Source organism: Odocoileus virginianus, chromosome 30 (assembly GCF_023699985.2).
Source record: "Odocoileus virginianus isolate 20LAN1187 ecotype Illinois chromosome 30, Ovbor_1.2, whole genome shotgun sequence".
Taxonomy (NCBI): domain Eukaryota; kingdom Metazoa; phylum Chordata; class Mammalia; order Artiodactyla; family Cervidae; genus Odocoileus; species Odocoileus virginianus.
The window spans coordinates 26,354,835-26,376,704 of record NC_069703.1 but is presented as its reverse complement, the minus strand read 5'-3'; the positions used below and the strand labels follow the sequence as shown (position 1 = coordinate 26,376,704).

The 21,870-nt window shown below is 40.2% G+C and overlaps 1 protein-coding gene across 4 annotated transcripts in view; it reads left to right on the top strand.

The window, feature by feature from the left end:
* FARSB (phenylalanyl-tRNA synthetase subunit beta) overlaps nucleotides 1-21,870 on the top strand; it is a 69,150-nt gene that overhangs the window by 43,989 nt on the left and 3,291 nt on the right. For 3 of the 4 annotated variants that reach the window (XM_020910764.2, XM_070458700.1, XM_070458703.1), the window contains one exon: nucleotides 3,064-3,219. In XM_020910764.2, the coding sequence (XP_020766423.1) occupies nucleotides 3,064-3,219 (156 nt within the window). Of the gene's footprint in view, nucleotides 1-3,063; nucleotides 3,220-21,870 lie in introns of those variants that run through there. The other variant, XR_011484708.1, reaches the window with a different exon arrangement.

Sequence of the window (21,870 nt, the reverse complement as noted above, 5' to 3'; positions counted from 1 at the left end):
GTTAGAACACTGATGATGGCTAGAAACTTTAGTTAACTCACTTCCAGAAATAATCTTATTTCAGTTGCTTAACTAAAAGTCTTAAACCTGAAAACTTTTGAAAATGAAAGCATCTGTTTAACATATCAAAAACATTTCAAGAATGCACATCTTTGACTACACTAAGTATATTCATACCTAAGTTTGCGCTTATACTTTCTTTATCTTCATCTAAATCCTTTAGAGATTTCTTCTAAATCCTTCAGAGATTTAGAGATTTCTATTGTACAGTGGAGAGGGTATGGGTTTTAGAGTTAGGCAGTCCTGGTCCAGTCCTGGTTTTGTAACTTATTAGCTGTGTAATTAATTACAGTTAGCTCCAGGCAGTTAGCTTGACTTTGGGCAAAACCTTTCTGAGTTTTGTTTCTCCATTTTAGTTTTCCCTGTCCATTTTATGGTACAATAAAAACCTAGCTAACATGATTGTCTTGAGAATTAAGATGACAAATAGGCTGATAGCTGCCAAGTCCTGGCACATAATAGATAATTCGTTCATGTTTTCCTTTCCTTTTACCATTTATGGACTCATTTTTATATTACTTTAGTAGTAAAACACAATGTATTAAAATATTCATTTGTTTACTTGGATATCTGGAAGGCAAAAGACATTGTGTATTTTGTGTGAATTATGGCTATGAGAATAAGTCTGTGGAAGAACTTTTGCTCAATACATGTTAATATGAAGCAGCTTTTTATTGTCAGTTTGTTCCCCCAGATAGACATTAATTTGTTCTTTTTCTAATTTGAAAGGTAAAATGAAGCCATCGTTCATTGTTTGTGTAGAGCAGCAGTCTCCTCCAGAATTTATTAAAGGGCCACAAGTGTGTTTATCTGTTAGAAAGTTAAATGATCTCAGTGAATTTGAGTCTGTCTTTGCATGCTATGCATTTCTTTATTAATAAATTTGTTTTAAATTTTTCTAATCATCACTACAGATACAAAACAGTTCTGTCACGCCCCAAGACCCACAAGTTGTCCCACTGTAGTCACATTTTCCCCCGCATCTAACCCTGGTGACTGCTACCTTGTTCTCTGTAACCTTGAGTACGTGCATGCTAAGTCACTTCACTCATGTTCAACTCTTTGCGACCCTATGGATTGTAGCCCTCCAGGTTCCTCTGTCCATTGGATTCTCCAGGCATGAATACTGGAGTGGGTGGCCATGCCCTCCTCTAGGGGGTCTTCCTGACCCAGGGATCGAACCTGCATCTGGTAAATCTTCAGCATTGGCAGGCAGGTTCTTTACCGCTCATGCCACCTGGGAAGCCCTTTCTGTTGCCTTAGTTTTCCCTTTTCCAGCTTGTCACATAAATGGACTTACATTGTCCACTTACATTGCTGTATAAAACTGGCTTCTTTTCATTCATCTTAGTACCCTTGAGATACATCTAAGTTATCAAGACTACCTTATTGCTGCGTAGTATTCCATTGTAAGGGTGAACCAGTTTGTTATCTAGTCATTTGTGTTTTTGCAATTCTTTTAAAAATATTGCATTTGTGGGACTTCCCTTGTGGCCTGGTGGCTAAGACTCCACATTCCAGTGCAGGGGGCCCAGGTTCAATCCATCTCTGGTTAGTGAACTAGATCTCACATGCTGTAACTAAGACCTGGCAAAACCAAATAAATAACTTTTAAAAATATCACATTTCATAAGTTCTGATTTTCAAAGTAGAAAAAAATATACTAATCAAGGAAGCTTGGAAAATAGATAAACTTAAAAACTAATCCTACCCAAACATTACCTCTGTTAACATTCAGGTATATTTCTTTACATACTTTTTCCTGTGAATGGAATTTTTTGGCTTGTGGTTACATTCACATAGTTGTATCCTTCATAAATTGCTATTTTTTTCATACTTTAATTGTGATGTGTACATGTGACATAGTTTAAAAAGGTTATAAAGCAGACACTGGTTTAACCCTCCAAGTTAAGAAGTGAAATGTTGCCAGTGTCCTAAGCTGCTCGTAAGACCCGTCTCTGTCGTTATCACCTTCCCTTTACCTGCAACAGTCACTGTCCTGACTTTGATGACAGTCACTTCCCTGGTAGCTCAGTCAGTAAAGAATCTGCCTGCAGCACAAGAGACCCGGGTTCCATCCCTGGGTCGGGAAGATCCCCTGGAGAAAGAAATGACAACCCACTCCAGTATCCTTTCCTGGAAAATCCATGAACAGAGGAGCCTGGTGGGCTGCAGTCCGTGGGGTCACAAAGAGTAGGGCAGGACTGAGCAACTAACACTTTCACTCCCTTATTTGTTTCATAGTTTTCCAACCTGCATATACTCTTTAGACAATGTGATTTGGCTTTGTTTCTTTTTGAACTTTGTGGCCTCTTTTTTTGTTTCATTTACTATTTTAAGTATTTGCTCTAGCTCTACTATAATGAATCTTCATAAAGATGCTTTTTGGAGAAGGAAATGGCAGCCCATTCCAGTATTCTTGTCTGGAAAATCTCATGGACAGAGAAACTTGGTGGGCTGCAGTCTATGGGGTCACAAAGAGTTGGACACAACTGAGTGACTAACACTTTCACTTTCAAAGATGCCTTTTAGCTGCATAATATTCTGATGAGTGATTGTGTGTAACTCTCTGTAGCCATTTCCTAATTTGGGTTGTTTCTAATTTCACTGTTGGAACTAATGCTTTATGTAGAAGTAATAGCTTTCTGTATGAATCCTTTTTTTGTATTTAAGATTATTTCTTTTGGATAGTTTTCTGCCTTAAAGAGTATGAAGTTTTAAGGCTCTGAAAAATGTTGCTAAATCCTTTACCAGTTCTTACCACAATGAAGCCTATTGTTCCTGGGCCAGCCTTGAGGGTTTTCCATACCTCCCCCAGAGTAAAAACACTTCAGGAAACTTGATGGTTGAAAAACCATCTTGTCTTTCTGAGGTTGATTGGCTCTCCAATGTTTACTAATCGGTGTCCTTTTTTGTTGATTTTGCCCAAGTTTGTGTTGGGGTAAATCAGCTTCTTAGGTGACCTCAGTGTATCCTTGTGACCATTTCTTTTATTTTTTTCAGATGTGGGTGCAAGAAACTACAGGCATCTCTGTGCTGTTTATTACAACAAGAATCCTGGGTTTGAGATAATCCATGGACTTCTGGATAGAATCATGCAGCTGCTTGACGTGCCTCCTGGTGAAAAGAAGGGAGGATATGCAATCAAAGCATCAGAAGGTGAGACAGATCCATTGAGTTTAGAGTCAGCGATGCCATAACAAGGAGCCCAAGCCCTATTTGTAATAAAACTTTTTGGCTTGATGGGGGGAACAACAGGGAAGTAGGAGATAGAGCTTCGTATCAGTTCAGTCCAGTTCAGTCGCTCAGTTGTGTCCAACTCTTTGCAACCCCATGGACTACAACACGCCAGGCTTCCCTGTCCATCACCAAACCCTTGTCCATGGAGTAGGTGATGCCATCCAACCATCTCATCCTCTGTTGTCTCCTCCTCCTCTTGCCTTCAATCTTTCCCAGCATCAGGGTCTTTGCTAATGAGTCAGCTCTTTGCATCAGGTGGCTGAAGTATTGGAGCTTCAGCATCAGTCCTTCCAGTGAATATTCAGGACTGATTTCCTTTAGGATTCAATGGTTGGATTTCCTTGCAGTCCAAGGGACTTTAAGGAGTCTTCTCCAGCTCCACAGTCAAAAGCATCAATGCTTTGGTGCTCAGCTTTCTTTATGGTCCAACTCTCACATCCAAACATGATTACTGGAAAAACTGTAGCTTTGACTAGACAGACCTTTGTTGGCAAAGTAGTGTCTCTGCTTTTTAATATGCTGTCTAGGTTGGTCATAGCTTTTCTTCCAAGGAGCCTTTTCCAAGGAGTCTTTTCTTTTCATGGCTGCAGCTGCCATCTGCAGTGATTTTGGAGCCCAAGAAAATAAGTCTGTCACTGCTTCCACTGTTTCTCCATCTTCTTGCCATGAAGTGATGGGACCGGATGCCATGATCTTCGTTTTTTGAATGTTGAGTTTTAAGCCTACTTTTTCACTCTCCTCTTTCACTTTCATCAAGAGGCTCTTTAGTTCCTTAAATCAATTAATTGTCCATATTTTCTAGAAAAACCTTTTTTGCCTCCAGCATTTTGAGAAAATGCTTTTCAGAGCTCTTCCAGCACCACACAGTATACTTTTGTTCCAGCTGAGTGCCGGTAACCTCTAGTTACTGGCACCGTCAAGCCATGGCCAACCCACAGTCCTAACTGGAAACTGAGACAGTCTCAACTCATGACTTAGCTCACAGCCGCCTATGTGAAGCCTTTAAGGCAAATGGAGAAAAGGGAGAGAGAGTTGAAGTTAGGCTAGCTAAATGGAATATAGACTCCTAACATGCTAGTTTCTTGTCTGAGGAATTCTGAATGTTTTGCTTTTCATATCCCTATATCTTGAATCGGTATATTTTGTTAGACAAGAGATTCAGAAAAGCTTGAAAGAAACGTTTTACCACTTTATTTCTACTGTTTACCTGACAATCTTATAACTCTGTTTGGCATTTTAAATTTCTGTTGGAAAATTCACTTTTTCTTGAAGTGTTATTTAGCAGTACTTGTAGTGGTCTGAGATTTGGGGGGACATATTTTTGTTTTCCCCTTAGATTTATTTTTCTTAGTCCTCAAAGATAGTTTTTCACTATTGTTTATTTATGTTTAATTTGGAAACTTATTTGAAAATGCAATAGACATAAATATCTGAGCCTTTTTCAGTTGAAGTTTTGTGGAGTTACATAAATTTTTTTAAACAAAATTGAAAGATTACATATTGCAGGGAGTTATGGCTTTCTGCCACTCCTCTCATTAGCAGTCATCCAGTGAAGATATGTATTACGCTTATAGAATTTTAAAGTGTTGGAGCTGGGTCTTGGAGTTCATCAGGTCCAGTTCCTTAGTTGGACAAGTGCAGGAGCTGAGGACAGGCAGGTTAAATGGGTTGTGCTGGGTCACACGTGTAGAACCCAGGGCTCCTGCCTCCCAGTGTTCTGTCCACAGGGCCAGGATGCCTACCTTTATAGTGGCTTTCCGCACTCATTCACCAGTTGACGCTTCTAGAATTCTGCTTGAAGTTCTGGTCATCCATGTTAACAGCAACCCAAGAGCTGATGTAACACTTTTTTTTTTTTAACCCTCTATACAATCTCTTCTCAGAAATTTTCTATTTCATATAGAGATGAGCTGGATAAAAATCTTCTCTGAAACAGATTGTACCATTACATGAGATTAATTTTTTTTCTTGCTTGAAAGGTTGCAAAGATCTGCATGGAAAATTGGAGCTTAATTTGTTGTGCCTATGACACTTTTATGTGTAACTTTTAGACTAATGACGTTTCTGTAAGCCATAAACCAGTGTCTTAATATAATGACTCTCCAGCCTCAGTCAGTTCCTTAGACGTATTTCTCAGAAGAATCTGAGCTCCCAGTCGTGAGACAGGCTACATGAAGACCGAGTAAGTAGGATACGGGTCCTGCTGTCAAGGGACCTACAGGGGGAATGACCATTGCCCAGCAGCTCTCACACCTTGCTACTAAGGCCAGTGCCTTGACGTTTTCAGAGAGGGATATGGTGTGGCTTCTTCAGGGTATCTGGGAAAACATTAGTGAGTTTCTGGGAGGTCACATGAGCCTTTGAACGAATAGGTGAGAGTTGGGAAGCAAGGCAGACCATTAGAGCTAAGCCAGAAATGATGGGAAACAAGGCCTAGTGCAGTTCTATTCGACTATAGGGTAAGGAAGAAGCTTGGGACCGCAGTGTCCTGAGTGCTAGGATATGGAATGTCAGCTAATTAATTGGAAAATATTGAAGCTGCTGCTGCTTCCCCTCCCTGCCCTTAAGTGAGTGAGATGATTAGATCTGTACTTTGAAGGGATTAATCTGGCAGCAGTATGTAAGTTGGATGGCATAGAGAGTAGAGGGGAAGAGAGTGGTGGAAAGGTGTTATAGTGTGTTTTAAAGCAGTGAAAATAAGACTTGAACTTGAATGTTGGCCAAGGCTATACCAAGGAGAAGCCTAATTTAAGAAACTTTATGAAGGTAGAAGCTACAGCATTCGGACAATTTCCTCTGGGAACCTTTTGTGCCACTCAGAACTCTTATGATACAGCCTATGTATGTTAATCTTTTTTTAAGTTCTATTTTTAATATTCTAAAGCTGTGAAATTATAATTTTAATCCTTACATTTTTTAGCACCAAAACAATATAATACTTAATTTTTTTAACGTATAGATATCTGTTTTGGTTTGGAGAGTATGTCTTAGAAGTTGCATTCATAAACTGTAACCACTTATGATGTGGTTGTAGATCTTCATGTTGAGTGTTTTAGCCAAGTTGTTATTGCTGTTTGATTTTGTATGAGGACAGAGGCCATACGTGTTTTTCTTTTGAATTTACTTTGGCTCTCAGAATATTATATTTTATTACATTTTGATTATCTAATAATAAGCATGATTACCTTTTTTTGTTTTTTTAATCTTTTTTTCTGATTGCCTTTTCTTTTTTAATAACGGTTAAAGAAACCGACCTAAAGAAGTGCCATTGTCAAAGTAAGTCAGCAGTAAAGTTGGTACAAGTTCTTCTAAAATTTCATATATATTTATCTCCTGAGTAAATTTCTACACAGGAGTTTGGTTGCTGAGGCATGTTTAGCTGTATTGTTTCCTCAGGTTTATTGTTAATTGCATATAGTTTTTTCTGCTTCAAGAAAAGGTCTTCTGAGTATCAAAATGTCAAGTAGAAACAGATGAAGAGCTACCGTTTCCTGCCATTCTTGATCACTGTGCTGTCTTCTGTTACTCTGGCATATGGTTTACCTTTTAATAATTAAAAGTCCCTGGTGGTCCTGCCATTATAATTGAGCAAAGTCTGGTCACCAGAGAGCCATGCTAATGTCAGTTCATCGGCAGGTGTACGCAGTCTCTCTGTCCATTCTAGCGAGCATCACTGACTGCCTTTCGTGCCGCTCTGTTGGGTGGCAGGGGGGAACAGACTTTATTCCCCTCTGAGAAACTTGGCCCTGTCCATTGTGAGAGAAATCTGGAGACTCATTTCATGGATCATCACATTGATCCCAGGGAGTTCCGGTGACACTGCATGTAACCTTGCTTGATGCAGGCAGCAGACCTCTGCCTCCCCGGAGTCTCTGAGAAGCACTCTTGAGGCCTGTGACTGCAGCCACAGTTAGAAGCCATGCGTGCTTAGTCTCACATAGATTTTATTTGCTGAGCACCATGGCAGTTAAGAACACAAAAGGAGCTAGGATGTCAAACTGCCAGTAAAATAAAGACAACCATTGAGTGGGAAAAAAGAAAGCAAACCTTCAACCTTTTGAATCCGCCTGCCAATGCAAGAGACGTGGGTTCGATCCCTGGGTCAGGAAGATCCCCTGTAGAAGGAAAGGGCAACCCACTCCTGTATTCTTGGCTGAAAAAAATCCCATGGACAGAGGAGCGTGGTGGGCTACAGTCCATGGGGTTAGAAAGAGTCAGACACGACTGAATGACTGAACAGTAGAGCGTTGTGAGTGCTTCAGACATCTCACAGTGTTCCACTGGCATTAGATCAGGTCATTACAGCATATGTATATGCTTTTATTTTCTCAAACTTCTTCCCCTCTGTGGTTTGTTGCAAACTAAATTATGTATGTTAAGATGCATTTATCCTTTTCAAAAACCACTTCTGGGCAAGGAAAATTCCCAGCATTTTTGTGTTTACAACAGTTATGTGGTCCCTGGGCAAATTATGGTGAAAATCACTTCTTATAGAAGATAGTGGGCTTTGTGTGTGATTGGCTGCATTGACTCGAGTGTGTGTGTGTATTTTTTCCCCTTTAATTTGTTACTTTTTCAGTTTTGTTTATTCACAAATCTATGGAAAACATCAGTTTAACCTGAGAAAAGATGGAAAAACAGAAGTTTTAGTACTTTTAGTTTTGACAGTTCTAATTTTCATGCTGCTCAGAATCCATTTTGTGAAATGAAAAATAACCTTGCAAGTAATAGGCACATTTAATCCTGCACCATATGTACTTAGGATATTTAGATACCTTCTGTTAGTGTCACCTAATGATCCTTGACTTGACCTGTAGGTCATGACCTTTTCCCTCTTGCAGGACACCTGGGAAAGATTGCAGATGCTAAAAAATAATGGGTGAAATTGTGATGTCTCCCCGGTCTTCACACTGGTTTTTAGTGTAACATGAGCTTGGAAATACATGAGAATCGTATATATCGAACAGTTTGTTGGAATAAAAGTGTTCCATTTATAGTCCAATTTATACAAGATGTCTAGGCTGGAAGAAGGAGTGATCTTTATGGCATCTCCAAATTTTTAGTTACTGTCAGCAAAGACTGTTAAGGCACTAAGTTTAAATGAAAAAAGGTTTGGAAGTTTGTAAGCTTCTGACCTTGTTACTCTGTGTAAAAACTTGTCCTTCGTCCTCTGATTCTCTACTTTTTTGCATCCTCTGATTCTCTACTTTTTTGGTGTTGGACTTAGGCTTTCAAATACTGCAGTTTTTGTTATCATTGTGGGCTTTCTTAAGAGTAGTATTAAATGCATCAGCAGGGATCACCTCACATCCAAGCAGCGGGATGACATGGGGCCAAGGTGCTCATAAAAGCCTCAGCCCAGACATGTGGACTGGTGTGCTGCAGTCCATGGGGTCACAGAGTTGGACATGACTGAGTGACTGAACTGAACTGAAAATGTTAATACTGCTGGTATACTGCATATTTATTATGTACTATATGAATATCTGGGCTTCATACATAAAAAAAGTATAAACCTTATTTTTAAAATTCAGTTCAGGGTTAAGAATAAGTAAGTACTTCGAAGTCAAGAGTTAAATTAGAAAATTCTGGTGACCTAGTAGTTAGGACTCCGGGCTTTCACTGCTGCGACCCAGGTTCAGCCCCTGGTCGGGGAACTGAGATCCTTCAAGCCTAGCAGCTTGCATGAAAAAACTACTAACCTTTAACTTTGTATCTGCTGCATAGCTTTTAATGTTATATTCTTGTATAAATTGTAGTGTATCAAATTACATATGCCAGTTGGCAGTTCATTTAAATACATAACTGTAACCAAAATTTTTTTTAAAAAAAAACATTAAAAACTCACTTTTCCAGTGAAAGTGCAACACTTGAAAAATTTCTTAAAAAGTATTTTCAGTGAATTTAGCTTTTCCTTGATAAGAAAAGATAACTTTTAATTAGCTGGTAGTCAGGTGAAAGTGTTAGTTGCTCAGTCATGTCCAACTCTGCGGTCCCATGGACTGTAGCCCGCCCGCCTGGCTTCTCTGTCCATGGAATTCTCCAGGCCAGAATACTGGAGTGGATAGCCATTCCCCTCTCTACGGGATCTTCCCAACCCAGGGATCGAACCCAGGTCTCCCACCTTGCAGGCAGATTCTTCACCCTCTGAGCTATCAGGGAAGCCCCTGGTAGTCAGGTATGTTCATGTTTTTTCAGTCCAGCACTTGATGTACTTAATGATGTGTTGCATAATAACTCTTTCAATTAGAAACTGTTTTTATTTAATTCTCAAAGCCTGAGCTATGTACAGAACCTCTCAGGATCATACATAAACAACATACAAGGCAGCCCATGGTGACTCCTGGCACATGCAGGTCACCTCTTAACATGACCTCCAAATTGAGCACTTGATACACTCTTCCAGTGACAGGACCTGAGCCATCTGTCACCATGGTTATGAGCACTGGTCTTGCACACGTTAGCTATGTTTTCCACACCAGTGCTGCTCGCGTGAAGCCCATGACAAGCCAGTGAGACGAACTGAATACCAAGGAGAATAGTTTTGTTAAGTAGGGTTCAGCTTTGGGGGGTCTCTAAACCATCATAATGTAAGATTGTTTTCATACCTACCTCCCCCACCAAGAACCAGTTTTCATCCCCCATTGAAAGTGTGTCCTGTGACTTACAGTGTACTTTGGAGTTACTTCAGTTTGACTGTATGTGCTGGGCAAAAAAGAGAGAAAGGTATTTTTGTTTAACACCGTGTTCTCCTTTTTTTCCTGCTTCTTAGGCCTTGGCCTCCACTGTTCTGTAGAAAAGGCTATGGCCCAAATACAAAGAGCTACAAAAGAAATTCATTCTGCAGTTTCAGGGACCCAAATCCCAAAAGTTGAAAGGGTTTTTAGGGTGGTTTGTACTACTCAGGATTTTTTTTTTTCTTTTTCTGATTCTTTTCCCATTATAGCTTATTACAAGATACTGAATATAGTTCTCAGCGCTATACAGTAAATCCTTGTTGTTTATTTTATACATGGTAGTTTGCATCTGTTAATCCCATACTCCCAATTTATCCCACCACCTTCCCCTTTGGTAGTCATAAGATTGTTTTCTTTCTCTCTGAGTTGGTTTTGTGAATCAGTTCATTTGTACTGTTTTTTAGATTACACATGGGATAGAATATTTGTCTTTCTCTGTCTTCTCTTGGTGTGATATTCTCTAGGTCCATCCATGTTGCTGCAGGTGGCATTATTTCATTCTTTTTTATGGCTGAGTAGTATTCCATTGACTTCATATGCCACATATTCTTTGTCCATTTTACCTGTTGATGGGCACATAGGTTGATTCCATGTCTTGGCTATTGTAAATAGTGCTGCTATGAACATTGAGGTGCATGTATCTATTTTAATTAGAGTTTTGTTCAGATATATGCCTAGAAGTGGGATTGCTGGATTATATGGTAATTCTACTTTTAGTTTTTTAAGGAACTTCCATACTGTGCTCCATAGTGATGTACCTGTTTGTTTTCCATCACACCTTCTCCAACATTTATTATTCATAGACCTTTTGATGGCCCTTCTGACCAGTGTGATGTGATACCTCATTGTAGCTTTGATTTGCATTTCTCTGCTAGTTAGCAGGGTTGAACATATTTTCATGTGCCTCTTGGCTATCTGTATGTTTTTGGAGAAATGTCTGTTTAGGTCTTCTGCCCAATTTTATTGGGTTATTCATTTTTTTGTTGTTGTTACTGAGTTGCATGATCTTTTGTATATATTCAACATTAATTCCTTGTTAGTCACATTGTTTGTAAATATTTTCTCTCAGTGGGTAGGTTGCCTTTCCATTTTGTTCATGGTTTCCTTTGCTGTGCAAAAGCTTCTGTAAAAGTTTTGAAACAGTTACAAGCTTATTTTAAAAAAAAAGCAGATGCAAGACAAAAACTTTTTTCTGAACTGTTTGAGAGTAAATTGCCAACCTATACCCCTTAATACATTAGTGTGTATTTCTTACAAACAAGAACATTGTGTAACTCCATAACCAAAATATAGTCACCAAAACCAGAAAAATATCTTTTATGTTAATGTTAACTCCATTTAATCCTTACACCTTGTGCAAGTTTTATCAGTTATCCTTTATATCAAAGAATCACTTGTTGCCTTTAGCTGTAATGTCATGTCATTAGCCTCCTCCTGGAGAGTTCTAGAATAGTCTCTCCTTGACTTTCATGACCTTGACACTTATTTCATAGTGTGTCCCTCAGTTTGGGGTTGTCAGATGTTTTCTTCCCAGTAGATTGAAGTTCAGCATCTTTGAAAGGATGTTTTAGAAATAACGGTGTCTTCTCAGTGCATCCTGTCAGTGGCACCCAGGGTCTATTTATCTGACAGCTGAGGCAGTTAACTTTAATCACGATCAAGCTTGTGTCTACTGAGCTTATTTACTGTCAGCTTATTCCTCTCTCCCTTATCATTAATAAGCATTTTGAGGAGAAGAGTATTGAAATTATGTAAATGTTATTCCTAATCAGTCTTCCTATTTGTTTATCTATCTCAGTACAGATTCGTTATTTCCTGTTTTATTCAATATATTTTGTTCTTGTTGTTCAGTTGCTCAGTCCTGTCTGCCTCTTTGCAACCACATGTACTGCAACATGCCAGGCTTCCCTGTCCTTCACTATCTCCTGGAGTTTGCTTAAACTCATTTCCGTTGAGTTGCATGCAACCATCTCATCCTTTGTCACCCCCTTCTCCTACCTTCAGTCTTTCCCAGCACCAGGGTCTTTTCCAGCAAGTCAGCTCTTCGCATCAGGTGGCCAAAGTATTGGAGCTTCAGCTTCAGCAACAGTCCTTCTAATGAATATTCAGGATTTATTTCCTTTAGGATTGACTGGTTGGATCTCCTTGCTGTCCCAGGGACTCTCAAGAGTCTTCTCCAGCACCACAGCTCAGAAGCATCAGTTAATCCAGCAGTCAGCCTTCTTAATGGTCCAACTCTCACATCCGTACATGACTACTGGAAAAACCATAGCTTTGACTAGATGGACCTTTGTCAGCAAAGTGATGTCTCTGTCTCTGCTTTTTAATATGCTGTGTGGGTTTGCATTACCTTTTCTTCCAAGGAGCAGTGTCTTTTAATTGGTTACTTATTCTGATGCTTATGTTGTCCTCACTTTGGCCAGTGGGAATCCCTTCAAGCTGGGTTCTGTGTCCTTTTAACATGTTCCTATTATTCTTTATTATTATTAGCACTCTCTTACTTTGGGCATGAGAGGATATTCCAGGCTTATCTTGAACTTTCCATTGTCCCATTTCTCCGTACTGGTTCCTTTTGGTGGGGAGTGGTGTCTGAAAGCCAAGTTAGGCTTTAGGTGCACTCAGACATACCTGTATCTACTAATTTACTCCTATATCTATGTGTTTTGAAAACCATAAGCCCATATTAATACCTCCATTCCGGTTCAACATCTTAGGGTTCATTACAGTTTTCTCCCTTTCGTATTTATACCTCACTACTCCAACAGTGAAAAACCCGGTTCCCATGATTTGCAATGTTTTCACTGACTTGCTCATTGCCCCGATTCGTAACTGAACCCTGTCTTGTAGCCTGAGGGTCTGCCTGGCTCATCACTCATTCTCAGACTTGAGTGGCCCCTTGCCTGCCCACTTGTGGCTGTGCCCTCTCATCTGTGGGTGCCCTCCCCGCCCCCTGTAGCTCTGACACCCAGTGCCCACCCCAAGTGTGGGGTTTCTGCCTTCCTTGGCCCCTTTAGGGCTAGATTATTCTGGAAGCGGGGAGAGGACTTTGTAAGCCTTGAGAAACTGTTCTTGACAGGGAGGCTGTTACTAAAGTGAAAGGGAGAAAGTAGTCATATATGGTGGTGCTTTTTTGAAAGTGGTTTATAATATAGGAGATATATTTCTGGGCTCATCTTATATAGTTTGCCTCAGACCTGGAATCCGCTATCTTGCCAAGTAGCCCTGGTTCCCTTTAGTGGGAAATCAAATTTAGATCACAGTCTAGGTGCTAAGGTTGTTCATTGCTACTGAGTGAGTCTTTGTTTCTAGGACTTTTTAAAATTCAGAGCTGAAGAAAACCTTTTTGTAAGAAAAAATTCTGTTTTTTAAAGAAAAGCATTGATTTCATATGGACAGTTTCAATTTATATTTAGGATTAGAGGATTTTTACTTAACATGTTGGGCTTTATCTTTATAAGGTTTTTTTTTTTTTTTTACATTGAAAATCTTGGTTCCTGATGAATTTATATTATTACTCTATCCATCTTTATTCAGAATAATATCAGTTATTATTACTAATATATAATTGTTAGAAACAGTTTAAAGCTTTATCTTCAGTTCTTTTTGTACTTAGAGCATAGCCTACAATAAAGTACATTTTGACCATTATTTTCCCAGTATTAACAGGCAAGACTGTAGAAGCCTTAAACAATGCTTGCACTGGTATTTTGTAAATCTCATATTAATTCAGAGTCTGCTTCATTTAAAAATGAGAAATACATATTTTACTGTGGACTTTGGGGCAGTACGGAAGCAGAACCTTAATCAGACATCTGTTAATATCTGTCTTCTTTGGAGTTTCCTTCATCTGTCAGCACATTTCTTCTGTCCCCCTGTTAGGCTGCCTTTAGAGAGAGAGCCTTCTGTATATTACATCATTGTAGGAATCCCACAGATTGACACTCATGTAAAGCATCCCTGATAATTTTCTATGAATGACAGGCAGACGATCTGACTTCATCCAGGCAGGGCCCTGTTGTGGTTTTGATCTTGATGAATTAGTTTGCTTTGCCGTAGTGTTCATTGGCTGTGGTCTAGTCTCCCGCTCTTGAGAAATAAATTGTAATAGTCACTTGGGTGACTTAGACAACCTGTTCCCCTCCTAGAAGCATCTCCAAGCACCCACCCTGGTTGGTCATGGGTCAGGTCGGGAATGTCATCACCCTGCCGGTTCTTTGGGGCCAGATAGGCGGCATGTGGAGTGGGCAGTTTGTCTTCAGACCCCAGACCCCAGCGCTTAGAGCCTTGGTGACCTGCCTGTGTCTTAGTTTTTCCTTCTTCCATTCCCTCCTACCCCTCCAGGACTCTCACTGTAAACATTCTGCCTTTTTTTTTTTTTTTTTTTTTTTTAAAGAAAATTTCATTTCAAGAAAGGATCTGACTTAAGGTTCAGTTGATACATACTAGTGTGAACTTGCTTTAATTTTTAGCCCTTTCTCATTGTGAAAGGAGAAATTTTGGTCCCTCTATGAAAATGTCAGGCTATTAGCTTTAAAAAGGGTGGGGCAAATTTAGTGGAATAGAAAAACTCTCTCCACCTTCTGAAACTACACCTGTTTGACAGCCACACACACACTTCCTTATATTTAGGAAAGAGGAAAGGAGAAAACATGGGAAACAGCAACACAGCCCAGTATATCGGCAGATGTTTAGTTGCCAAGTCATATCTGACTCTCTGCAACCCCATGGACTGTAGCCCGCAGGCTCCTCTGTCCATGGGATTTTCTGATCCAGGGATCGAACCCAGGTCTCCCTCATTGCAGGCAGACGCTTTACCATCTGAGCCTCTAGGGAAGCATCAGCAAATAGACATTAATTAATTATATGTCTTTCTTTAAACAGTAAACTGTGACTATTACGGTAGTTACAGTATTTTTATTTTGAGTGATGTTGAAGCCAGCCATAAAGAGTAAACAGTTGAGCAAAAATAGCAGGTAAAATGCCTTGCTCTGAATGTCTCGAGAACTTCCTATTTCCTGTTCTGTGAGACCAGTGTTGATGTGCCCAGTATTCATCAGTAGCTGTTAAATGTTTTATCAGTGTTGTTATTGCAGCCACTATACCTTGGTATTCTCCTTCCAGAAGACAAGGGTTTCTGCTCATTCTGTTAATTCCCAAAGGCTTTTGTTTATGAATTGTATTCTCTGAACAAAGATTTTCTCTTGGAATTATTTTCCTGGACTGCTTTGATGCCTTTTTTTTTTTTTTCAGTTCCACCAGTGGAACTGAATAAAAAAAGAAATAATTGGTACTATACAAGGGACAGTTTTTTTTTTTTTAAATCAATGTTGTACAAAACAAGATCAGTGTGGTAGCTCAGTTGTAGCCGACTCTTTGTGACTGCATGGACTGCAGCACGCCAGGCTTCCCTGTCCATCACCAACTCCCGGAGCTTACTAAAACTCATGTCCATTGAATCAGTGATGCCATCCAACCATCAGTATAATCTTATATTTAGTTTGTGGTTTGTTGGTCCTACTGTTGCTGGAAGTCCATTGTTTAACATTTTGATATGTAATGAACTATATAATAATTAGCATTGGTTTACTTGTGTGGTGCTACCTTTGGCAAAGGCAAGAAGCAAAGAAAGCAGAAAGTATTAATAACATATATGTTACAGGAAGCCTGTTTGTAATAGTGAATAACTGGAAACACCGCCAACATTAAATACTTGAAAAACAATTTGGCAAATGACATATAAATTAATGGAATGTGACAAACATGTAAATATAAACTAAGCTGAGAAAGCAGATGTTAAGATGATACAATCTCTTACTGAAATGCAAGGGAAGAATTCACTTTATTGGGCCCTAAGGGGCATGATCGCCTGTGAAGTATCGACCTTGATGAGTTATAGTAACAGTAACTCCTGTGTGTTGGGTCAGGTTCTTCTGTAGTGTTAGCCCATGTGATTTAGGACTTAATCCCTTTGTGCCAGTTTCTTCATCGTAAAATGGGAATGATAGTATCTGTCCTGTCTGTACGGGGAGAGGCAGACTAAGAACTTGGGAAAGCATTTTGGAATGGCTGATCACTGCCCAGAGTTCCCTCAGGGTAGATGTCAGAGCTGCCCTTCAGAAAGGCATCTTTGGCTAAAAGTCACAGACTCAAGAAGGAACTGGGTCCTCAGCTTGACTGTTACCTGGCTGGCTGGTTTTCTTAACCTCTTTGGTATCCATTTTCTCATATCTGAGGTAAAGCATGGACAAAATCACCACCAGGGTCATTTCCAGTTTTAAGATTCTGCAGGAGTTTAAATGTTTCAGAAGCAGCCTCTGCCCCAGGGTCTAGCGTAACAGCACACTTTCTTCCCCTTTTTAGATGGTGTTACTATGGTGCTTCTTTATCCACTCAGATTATTCCAGCCTTGTTTCAGGAATCTGAAACTTATTCTTTAAGGATGCCTGTGTTATATGGGATTTTTTTTTAATGTGGTGCCTTTTTCCTTGGAAAAGGTCTAGGTTTGTCTGTATTATATTATGTTAATATTGCAGAGCTTATGTTATTATGTCCTAAGGCTAGTGGCTGTCGGTCTTTTATTTAAGTGTTGTTTGTTTCTTTAATTTTAAACCAGAAGAAGTTTGCACACATGAAGTGGACAGCTTGACCAAAGGTTTGAAAGCACTGTTCGTGGGCCTTCTGTGCCTCGGGCCACACAGAGGCGTCACTCTTGGGCCTGTACCGTTGCCTGCCTCGGGCAGTCCGCTAATCTTCTTGTGCTCTGCTTTTTCCATCTGTAACTTGCCTGTCCTTGGGGGCTTGGCCAGGGCTGCACTGGGATCAAGTCACTCCCTCTACTGGGGGGAAGATGAGTCGAAAGTAGGGTACTCTGTTTTCACAATCTCATTATTATTCTCTTCTTTCTCTTCTAACACGCCCTACTTATCAGCTGAAATTTAATTCTGAAACTACAGCACATCTATCCTAATGGCATGCTTGAAGTTAGGTTTATTCCATGTTAACCAAAAGTCTCAGTTGAAAAGTTAACTAATTGTTAAGTTATAGATACAATCTCAAATACACAACATTTCCAGGCTTTCCTTAATTAGCCGTAGAATAGTCTCTGTTGTTGTTTTTATTATTTCACTATAACTGTGGGGAAAGTAATAAATTCTGCACATTTTGATGTGCTTTAAAGGTTTTTATCAGATGAAAGAGTTGGAAAGACCCATTTTATTGACCCTGGAAAGCAGGATGATCTATACCTTTTATTTTTGAGGTTGTGATTCCGTATCTGTCCTATGAACACTTAAGAAATGTGAAAATTTGGGGGGAAGTGGTTTAAGTGCAAGACAGATGTAGGATGAGGGCGTTATTTTAGAATTGTTGTTCAGTCGCTCAGGTCATAAGTAAAAGATATGGGGGATTTGCTACCAAGGATCCAGGGGCAGTTCGGGAAGCCAGGCTAGGAGGACCTTCACGAGGACCGGAACAAGGTGCCCGCATGGAGCTGTCTTTCCAGATTCATTGCCTGCATCGCCTGACTTCTCTGTGTCTGTCTGCTTTATTCCTCCCCTGTGGGCGCTCAGCAGTAAGGCTGTAACAGGGAAGACTGAAACCTGACTCCACGTTGGATCTGTTTCTTTGACTTCGTTGTCGTTGTTCAGTCGTGTCTGACTCTTTGTGACCCCATGGACTGCAGTGCGCCAGGCTTCCCTGTCCTTCACAATCTGCTGGAGCTTGCTCAAACTCATGTCCATTGAGTGGGTGATGCCATCCAACCATCTCATCCTCTGTCACCCCCTTCTCCTCCAGCCGCCAGTCTTTCCTTGGTGTGTATGAGAGAAACATAGTTAAGATTAGACTTTAAAATAGATCCTAAGAATGGTGATCGTTTTGTGATGTACAGAAACATTGAGTCACCATGCTGTACCCCTGGAACTAACACGGTGTTGTAGGTCAGTTACACTGTAATAAAAAAAATAATAAGTAAATAAAATGACAGATATCAAAAGGTGATAGCCATGGAAATAAATTATAAATTTCCTTGTACTAAGTAAAACTGGGAAATTTTGCACTCATGATTCTAAATGTTTAGTCATAAGGCGATTGTGGTGATCTCTTAAAAAAAAATGGTTCCTTGTTGAAGACATTTCTCCATTAGTTAGAAGCTAGATAGTCTAGACTTTACTGATTTCCATTTTAAGCATAAAGCCCTACAGGACCCAGTGCTTATTTGCAGGACAGATTTTGCCCTGCCCTGTTGATAGAATTGCACTCATCTCACATGTTAGCAAAGTAATGCTTAAAATTCTCCAAGCCAGGCTTCAACAGTACGTGAACCATGAACTTCCAGATGTTCAAGCTGGATTTAGCAAAGGCAGAGGACCCAGAGATCAAATTGCCAACATCCATTGGATCATCAAAAAAGCAAGAGTTCCAGAAAAACATCTACTTCTGCTTTATTGACTTCGCCAAAGTTTTTGACTGTGTTGATCACAACAAACTGTTAAAGAAGTGGGAATACCAGACCACCTGACCTGCCTCCTGAGAAATCTGTCTGCAAGTCAAGAAGCAACGGTTAGAACTGGACATGGAACAACAGACTGGTTCCAAATTAGGAAAGGAGTATGTCAAGGCTGTATATTGTCACCCTGCTTACTTAACTTGTATGCAGAGTACATCATGTGAAATACTGGGCTGGATGAAGCACAAGCTGGAATCAAGATTGCCGGGAGAAATATCAGTAACCTCAGATATGCAGATGACACCACCCTTATGGCAGAAAGTGAATAAGAACTAAAGAGTCTCTTGATGAAAGTGAAAGAGGAAAGTGAAAAAGTTGGCTTAAAACTCAGCATTCAGAAAACTAAGATCATGGCATCCGGTCCCATCACTTCATGGCAAATAGATGGGGAAACAATGGAAACAGTGACAGACTTTATTTTGGGGGGCTCCAAAATCACTGCAGATGGTGATTGCAGCCATGAAATTAAAAGACGCTTACTCCTTGGAAGGAAAGTTATGACCAACCTAGACAGCATATTAAAAAGCAGAGACATTACTTTGCCAACAAAGGTCTATTTAGTCAAAGCTATGGTTTTTCCAGTAGTCATGTATGGATGTGAGAGTTGGACTATGAAGAAAGCTGAGCACCAAGACTCTTGAGAGTCCCTTGGACTGCAAGGAGACCCAGCCAGTCAATCCCTAAGGAAATCAGTCCTGAATATTCATTGGAAGGACTGATGCTGAAGCTGCAACTCCAATACTTTGGCCACTTGATGCTAAGAACTGACTCATTGGAAAAAACCCTGATGCTGGGAAAGATTGAAGGCAGGGGGAGAAAGGGATGACAGAGGATGAGATGGTTGGATGGCATCACCGACTCGATGGACATGGGTTTGGGTGGACTCCAGGAGTTGGTGATGGACAGGAAAGCCTGGTGTGCTGCAGTCCTTTGGGTTGCAAAGAGTCAGACATGACTGAGTGACTAAACTGAACTGATGAGTGTCACTGTGAGTACAGGCTCCCTCTCTGAGCCCGTTCGGTAGGGGTAGGTGGGCCCAGCACTCCTCTCCCGTCCAGTTGCCTCCAATTTAAGGGTTAATGATGTCTGCAGGTGTGTTGGGATTAGCACTGTAAAGTTGTGTAAGGGGCTTTTCTTTCTTTTGATCTTCAGAAAGGGATGAAAGATAGCCATTACACTCAAGGGATTAGGCCTCCTCTCTTTAAAGACTTTAGGTGCCATAAATATTTCACATCAGATGTAAGGTGAAGACTTCTGTATTTCTGGGGAAAGTGGGTGTTTTATATTACCAGTTGGAAATTATTTAGTCTCCACTTACAAATTAAATGGTCTTTGCAGAGAACTTTTATTCCAATCTGGAGTATACCAAGATATGAAAAAAACGTATGTGTTTATATCACGGTAGTTATGGCAATTTTTCCTCCTGATGTTTCTAAACCTTTTTCTAAGTTAATGTCTTACCTATATTGTGCCTTTTCCCCCTTGGGTGCTCCCTCATTGCATTGGGCACTTCAAAAAACAATAAAAAAAACTCCTGGTTCTAAAACTTTGAGAACCACCACCCTTAAGAATGATACCTTGCTCACATAAGTGTGTGGTCAGTTTTCTTAAGCCCTATATTTTGTCTTCTTTTTTCCTTTAAATTATTTAGAAAAGGAAAGTGAGGTTGATGTGCTGGCAACATAATTAGTCATAGTTACTACCTTATCAAAAAGGGAGGGGACACCAGGAAAAAGTCCTTCATGGAAAATTATGATCAGAGCCCCATTCTGCTCTTGGCCTGTCACCCACTCTGTCAGTTTCACTCCAGAAATGGAACACTGGGTTTTCTTTTTTTTTCTTTCGTGTGATTTCCTAGGCCGGGTTATTGGACCACAGACTGGATAATTTTATATAGATCTAGTTGTATTAGAATTAGGGACTTGGTAGATGGAAAAGATTGGGTTTGGGTGGGTGCTGGCCCAAGAGTCAGCCTGTTAAGTGATTTTTCCTTCCTCCCACCCCATATTATTTACATAGTCATTTAGAACAGATTTAAAACACTTTCTCTTGGCCCAGTGGCTTACTCTATCTGTATAACTTTGCATTTTGTGTTTTGTCCCTGAATTCGGGGGCTTATGGATGGTTATCTTTATTAAAGCTCATGATGATAGCTTCTGTTACTTGCTGTGATGTATATGATATGCTGACATTCCTTCTCCAGTGTTCTTCACCCTCCTTTTAATTTTGTTCTTTTTATTATGGGAAATTTGAATGATAAAGTACCAGATTGCTGGCAGTTACAGTATGTGGGTGTGAACCCCAAAGCATCTACTAGTAATGTGAAGAAAGGGAAAAGTAAATCTATACTGTGGGTGATTTTAGAAATGGATTAAATGAAGTACCAAATGAATTAGTTGAGAACAGTCGATGGGGGAGGGGTTGGGGTGTTAAAGATTAAGGAATTATGAGCCTCATGCTTGATAACACCAAGGGGCTTTCAGATTAGGGGTCTGCTCAGTTACCACCTTAAGCTTCTGCTTCCGGTGTTTCGCACAATTACAGGAGTAAAGTCTATGCATCGAGCTTATCCAAACTCCGGGCCTATAATATTACTCTGAAAGAAAGACGAGGGCAAAAAGAAACTGTGAAAGGTGTTTGGCAACGGGCAAGAGAGGCAGCTCACAAACTCTTTGAAGGTCAATTAGCCAGAAAATGTGCTGAAGACTGGGTGCTGTGCGGATTACTGGCCGAGGAATTCCCCCAAGGTCCTCTGAGTGGTCCTGCCGGCTCAGCACAGGCAGCCGATTGCAGACCTGGGGGAGATGCTACAAAAGCTTTAATTAAGGGCCTGACTCACACCCCACTGAGTTCTGGAGATTAAATTCCTGTCTGTGCCTCACTGATGTGTCTTTTGTCTGGTTTTCCACATGGACTTCCACAGAGAACACCTATTTTCCCCAAATCTGCTTTTCCGTTGGAAGCCATTTTGCTGTGATGGATCCTCTCAGAGCCGAGGGTTTACTCAGTACAAAGAACTGGGTAGAATACTGGAGAGGTTTTGGGCACAGGTTGAAAACTGTAGTATTTATGTACCTTGGTTCAACAGTGAACCAGGAACTCTGGGCTTGAATGAATGCTTAAAAGAAGGCAGTTTGTAGAATTTGTGTTTCAGAATTCCCATTCACAAGGCAGCGTGGTTTCCCTTGAATTAACAACTTTATGATTCTAGACATAGGAGGCTTCTCTTTCTCCAGAAATAATTTTGTTTGCCAGTGAGATTAAAGGGGTCTTCGGCTATCACCCAGGTCTGATTTTTCATAAGCTTAGACCCGTGTTTAGGTTCCA